General features: G+C 41.6%; 1 protein-coding gene across 2 annotated transcripts; it reads left to right on the top strand.

Annotated features, from left to right (window-relative positions):
• The first annotated feature begins 979 nt into the window (after window positions 1-979).
• RPS15A (ribosomal protein S15a) lies at window positions 980-5978 on the top strand. Of its 2 annotated transcripts, none has more exons than XM_062588055.1 (5): window positions 980-1000; window positions 2074-2211; window positions 2923-3002; window positions 4497-4582; window positions 5846-5978. In XM_062588055.1, exons 2-5 carry the CDS (start codon window positions 2079-2081, stop codon window positions 5937-5939), a joined length of 393 nt encoding a protein of 130 aa, XP_062444039.1. In that variant the 5' UTR covers window positions 980-1000; window positions 2074-2078; the 3' UTR covers window positions 5940-5978. The 2 variants fall into 2 exon arrangements, with proteins under 2 accessions (XP_062444039.1, XP_062444038.1); XM_062588054.1 differs by lacking the exon at window positions 980-1000 and adding an exon at window positions 1479-1573.
• Window positions 5979-6526: the final 548 nt, after the last annotated feature.

Raw genomic sequence — 6526 nt, 5'->3', positions numbered from 1 at the left:
GCATCTTCACTTGCCATTTTACATGAAGCTGTATTTTTGGTTCTTTGAAAACCCTTCTATGTTTTTTGCCATGTGTGTTCTTGTGCTTCAGTTTGTGATGAAGTTTGTTTATTATTTTTCCTCCAGGCTAGTTCTTAAGAGAACTTGCAACACATCCAATACTTAAATATAACTGAGAGCTTGCTCTGACAGTAGAGTGCTGGTCTGCTGCTTTTGGCTCGAACTCGAATCTTGTGCCATAAACTCTTTGAGTTTCTGCAGTAACTGGTGGGAGAGCAGAAAGCTAAAGCAGATTAAAAGTGCAGGTTAAAGACAGGTCTGATTCATCTCTTTTTAAGAATATTAAGAAACCAGAAGCTTTATGTTATTTAAAGATGAGGTGCTGGTGTATTCAGATTTGAGTAAGCTGCCTGCTGCCCGAGGTTCAGCTGCCTCTCCAGAACTGGCGTTCATGTACAATTTGCTGTACAGAAGACAAAGGTTAGTGCAAAGATGCTGCTTTCGGGTCCTGGTGAGCAAGCTGGTTAAGGTTAAGCTCCGTCCCTGGAGCTTGCCGCCTGTGGGTGGGTGCGAACAGAGGCAGCTGGACGCTGGTTAGGGCTCACCTCTTGGATTCTCTCCCACCAAACGCAGACGTTTTGCAGCTCGGCCGCGGTGCGCGATCCGTTTGCACCCGTGTCGCAGCCGAGGAGCTACTGTCGGCGGCAATTCAGCGTTTCGGGTTCGCCCGCGCTCGCCACTAATTTTGGCCCTTGCAAGCGGCCGTAGCGCGGGCCTCCGCGGGAGCGTGCGCGTTGCTATAGGAGACAGCGGAAGCGCCGCCGCGGGCCCGCTGGGAGCGGCACGGGGCCAATAGAGGATGGCCGGGCCTCGCGAGCGGCGCCTCCCGACTGGGGCGGCAAGTCTCGCGAGACTCGTCCGGGCGCCCTGCGCGCCTGCAACTTCCCATAAGCCCGCGCGGGGGCCGGGCCCCTTCCTTTTCCGCCATCTTGCTGCACCGGTGAGTGGGGGGTGCTGCTGCGTCCCGGCCGCCATCCGCCGCGTACTGGGGCCATCCGGGCCCCGCGGCGGCCGCCGCCCGCCTCTCCGGGGCCGCCAGGCTGCGCCCGACCGGCCCCACCGGCTTTGGGCTGCCGGCGCCTTGCCTGGCGCTCTCTGCAGCCTCCTGAGCAGGGGGTGGGGGGCAGCGCCTCCGGGCTGTGGCTCTGCTCTCGGCGGAGCTGCGGGCGGGGGCCGCGGCGCCAGGCCAGCCCGGGGCGGCGCAGGGGGAGGCCGGGCTCGGCCAGCCGGGCGCCAGGCCTGGGCTGGAGGCAGCGGGCATCATGTGCCGGGGCCTCAGGAGGGGAGTGCCGGGTTTGGGGAGCGGGCGGCTCACCGCGGACGGGGGCTTGCCGGCTGGGCTCGCCTTGGGGCAGCAGCGAGCGGGGGCTGCTGCTCCGGGGGCCCTGCCCAGTGGTAAAACCCCTCATGTGCTGCAGGACCCGGCCATCTCGGGAATGGCTTGACTTGGCCCCTTGGGCCCAGCGTCAGGAGCACCTTCCTGTGTAGCTCTGGCAGTGCACTGGCTCTATTAGTAAGTGGCACGACAGCATCAAGTCATGTAATGCCTTGTGGTACTGGGAGAGCTCTCGTTTTGTCGCTGGAACAAAAAGATTCATGCCCGGTGCCCTTTTGAGAGCACTGTGTCAAGTATGTTTAATGTCATATATATGTTACTTTCCAAACAGAGCTAATGCTCCATGAGTTTTAAAGCCCAAAATAATTCACCTAGGAAAGGTGTCATGTTGATGTAATGTCTTCTAGATAGTGAATTTTAAATTTGCGTGTGTGTGTGTCTACTGATACTGAAGCCATATTCAAGTAACAGTATGTCAGGTGTCTCAGGTTGTTATGATAGTTATGAATCCCTTTGGACTTAAGTAAGTTGATCTGTTGAGTTGACCTGTTTGTTAGCCTAAAAATGCTTTTTAAGCTTTAGTGTAACTTTTTGTGAGAATACTAGATCTTCCAGGATAAAAAAGTATGCTTCTAAACACATCCACGATGAAAAACTGCTTCTCTTTTTCTCCACAGGCACCATGGTGCGCATGAACGTTCTGGCCGATGCTCTTAAAAGCATCAACAATGCAGAGAAACGTGGAAAACGTCAAGTTCTCATTAGGCCATGCTCCAAAGTAATTGTCCGGTTTTTAACTGTGATGATGAAGCATGGTAAGTAGGCCACACAAATGATCTTTTTTTTATGAAGGATCACAAACAAGGTCTAGTATGATAATTTTAGATTGGTTCTTCTCTCTAGTTTTAATATGGTAAATGGTTTAAATGAAACAAAAATCTCCTGGGGAATGGCAAGCACTCATTCATGGTTTCTGGCTAGTTTGCTTTAGGGAAGGATGTATTTGGGAAAAGCTTGAGCATGTTATTAAACTGGCAATATAGTCCTTTTTAGACTTATACAATTACTTGATGGTAATATTTGTTGTAGAATGACTCCATGAGTTATTTTAGGTGAATTTGCTATTAACTTTGTTGGGGTGGGTGGATAAATTTATCTCATTACTATATTCTTAAAAAAAAAAAACTTTATAAGGCATAAAACTACTGTAGGATTCTACAGGTGTGAGACAAGTTCAAAAAGCTAATTCTCCTTCCAATGTTCCACATGTGTTCTAGCTTTACAGAATATAGTTAAATACAACAAATGGTCCTTTGGTGCATTTTAGCCACACTAGGTTCACCAAAGTTGGTTAAACTGTTTGCTGAAAACAAACTGTTAAGAAATTACCTAGATGCTGTTTTTAAGGTGCTTTTTAGACTTAATTAAATGAAGATATTTGAACAATTTTTGTGTACCTTAGTTAAAATGATTTGTGTATAACTGCGTTATACATCTGGTTTTATCTGCTTTCTAATCTGTTACAGGTTACATTGGTGAATTTGAGATAATTGATGATCACAGAGCTGGGAAGATTGTTGTCAACCTCACAGGCAGACTCAACAAGGTAGGATTTGTCTTTGAACTTAGTTCTCTGGGAAATTGTTCAACTCTAAGATTTTTTCATATTTGCTACAGTTTTGAAAGAGTTACATGTAGCAAAAGAGTTTGCGAAAGAGTTACATGTAGGGTGGTATTTGTCAACTTGACGTACATGGAGAGTAGTATGGATGTTATCTTTAGCCTTGCTTGATATTTTTTTTTCTAGTTTCAAACACAGAATACAAGGTTGCAAGTATATTGTATTTCTCTCTGTTTGGTTACCTGGTGGTTTCCTGGTTTCTTTTATGTTTAAGCTATTTCGAAGACTTGTGCTGATGGATAGCAGCTGAGTTGCTTTCTAGTTGATGCTTGATACCTGTAAATAGTGAGAAGACAATCCTTTCTGCTGCTGATAGATGGGCTTTGCTTGCAGTTATGGAAAAGTTAAATGGTACATTCTCTAATTATATTGGTGCTGCTTAAGTTCTTGCGGCAAATGAAGTATTTATGTATGTTTTGGCAATTGCCCTTTCTTTCATTTATTTATTTTTTTTGTGTGTGCATTTGTTGTCTTTTGTCTTGCTGGGCAGTCTAGTGATGACTGCCATTTATCATTATTTCCAATTAAACTATTAAGTGAGAGGTGGTTCTTCAATAAATCAAAAAATTAATCATTCAAAATATGCTGGGAAGTATTATCATGATGAACAAATGTTGCAGTTAAAAATTTTGAGTGTAGTAGAGAGAGAACTATAGCACTAATCATCTGGATAGTGTTAGGTTTCCTAATACATGTCAGTTTTGAGTATAGTGTTCCTTGAACTGAATGATTTTTGTAGATCATTTTGAGTAGTACAACTGAATATAATATTTCTCTCGGTAGAAGTAATAGAAAAATAATTTTGTTCAGTAAAATGTCTGTGCAGAAGGTATACTTCTGTTTTTGTTCTGGATATTTGTTAAGCTGTTTGGAGCTAATGAGCTAACTGAAGATGGTAGTGGAGGTCCTGGATAATAATTAATACAATTAACATGAAAAAAAAATGATGAGTTTTATGTATGTTTAATTTTCCCCTGTTTAAAAATCTACATTTTTTTTTGGTTAACACACTATGATGGTTTTGCAAGTAAAATACCCCTGGATAATCTAAGGTGGTTTTGATGATGTAGAATATTTAGTGGATTAATATACTTTTGTACTCTTCCAGGTCTAGCCATTAAATTGTTAATTTAGCTTCAGCAGCAAAACAAATCATTCTGCGTAGGCAAGGAAGTAGAAACGGGGCTAAGGAAATAAAAGCTGTGCAGCTATATGAGAGTTTTCACTTCTCTGAGGAAAGTCTTGTTTCATAGTAATAAGAGTAATGGAGAATTCTTCTTAGTGTTTCAATTTTTTGCTGATCAAAAAAATTTGAATTACATTTGTTAAATTCTTTCATACAGTGAGTTGGAATGACAAATGTATATATAAGTGCAGTTCATGAAGTTTTTCAGTTTGTAATGGAGTTCTGTTTTATAGTGTGGTGTAATCAGTCCCAGATTTGATGTTCAGCTGAAGGATTTGGAAAAGTGGCAGAACAATCTACTGCCTTCACGTCAATTTGGGTGAGTATGTAGAGGAGTTAAATACCTGTCCTATATAAAACAAGTTGGAGAAGGGAATGTATGGAAGGAGTTTTTTGTTACGCTTTCATACTGCTTCAGTTGGACAGCATCTGACACTTTTCTTCTCTGAAGAGTCTGAAGGTAAACACCAGCCTGGAAGTTAAACTTCCATATAAATGCTTTTTTTAAAGCAGTTTTAAAGTGGCTGTACTTAGCAAGGACCTGTTTTTGCTTTGCGCTGAAACTGTAGAAGAAATGGCGAAACCAGCTATTGAATTTTTCATGCTCGATTTTGTTGGTGGTGGTCTACAGTTAGAGAGAGAGAGTAATCTAAGTTACCAGATCAGTGAAAGTAGGTCATAGTATCATAGTACCTTAGTCATGCTCATTGTGAGTAAATGAATTGGATATTAAGTGATGCAAGATTTAGGGCTTCTGTTAAACAAACCTGCATAACAGAGAATCCTGCTATTTTGCAGTATGATGTTCATACCCAAAATTGACTAAGTCACGAGTAATGAATCACAGTGTACCAGAATTCTGAACAGAGCTTAGAAGAGTCTTCAGTGGTTCATCTAGTCTGTCCTGACAAAGGCAGGATTAATAGTTCTTATCATTTTTTTTTTGTTAAAGCTCCAGTGTTAAGCTGCTTAGTTTTGCTGTACCTATATCTTACTACTATGTATTGTTATATTGAGAATTTTTCAAGAATATTTGTAGAGTGGTTTCAGTCATCAAGCTGTGTAGATGGAGTATACTGATAATCCAGGTGTTGGTATTAGAAATTACTAAGGCTGCTTTAGTTGTCAGTACAGATACCTATGTGCATCACAGTGAACTATGTTCAAAACAGAGTGATAAAACATTCAGACTTTGAGCTATCTGGCACCATGGCAGCTATACCTGCTCTGAAGAAAAATATCTGCTTAAAACAGCAGCAGACTTTGTCTAGAAAGTATAGAGTTGGTGGTACTGGAACAGCTGAACAGGCTTTACAGTAGGAAGCTATATGAAAACTTGTTGAGACTATGCAAATATTTGGAAATCTGATGTCTGAATGTCCATTGTTTGCTTCAAATTTGTACTTTGTGAGAGGAGTTGTTCATTATTGTTGTCTGATAATTGCTAACCTAATCTTAGTTATATTAGGCCAATTCTAACAGAAACGGATCTTAACTATTGTATGAAAATGAAGTTAGTGTTGTCAGCTCTGCATGAGTATAGGACAATTTAAATTACTGAGCATTTTCTCTTTCTTACTAGGTACATAGTACTGACAACCTCAGCTGGCATCATGGACCACGAGGAGGCTAGGCGAAAACACACAGGAGGCAAAATCCTGGGATTCTTTTTCTAAAACTTGTAAAAGAGGATACTAATAAATTGTTCAAATGGACTTTGGTGTTTCCAGTCAATATCTTAATGATTTCCTATCCACACCTGCAAGAATGCTTGTAACAGACAGCTATTTAACATTGCTAAAGTTCAGGCTTTTTTTGAAAAATAAGATATTGCAAGTTAAGGACTTGTCGCGGACATTTGGGTTCTGCACTGTCTGTGATAGCAACTTTCATTTATGTTAATGATATAACATGCTGTTAATAGTTACTGTTTTTTGAATGAGTTGTGCAAAACTCTAAAAGAGAGGGGAACTCGACGTACTTTTCTATCCTCTGGTTGGGTCACCTCCTAGATATGTTTGTCTCTAAACATGTACAACTCCATAGCTTCACCTGTAGGCTAAATAATAGAAGATGCCCTGCCAGAAGCTACTTTCTAGTTGTGTTAAAAGATTATTTAAAAAGTTTTAAGACACAGGATTGTGGAGTACTTTAGTAGATACTTGAAGCTTGTTTTTGGATCACACACAACTTCTTTCAAAACTAATCAGAGAGTAACTGAAGGTTGGAGTAAATCAAATTTTTCCTCAAATTTCCAGTTTGA

The sequence above is a fragment of the Rhea pennata genome, chromosome 15 (assembly GCF_028389875.1).
Source record: "Rhea pennata isolate bPtePen1 chromosome 15, bPtePen1.pri, whole genome shotgun sequence".
NCBI lineage: Eukaryota > Metazoa > Chordata > Aves > Rheiformes > Rheidae > Rhea > Rhea pennata.
Note: the sequence above shows the minus strand (reverse complement) of the source record. Positions and strands in the feature narration are given on the sequence as shown.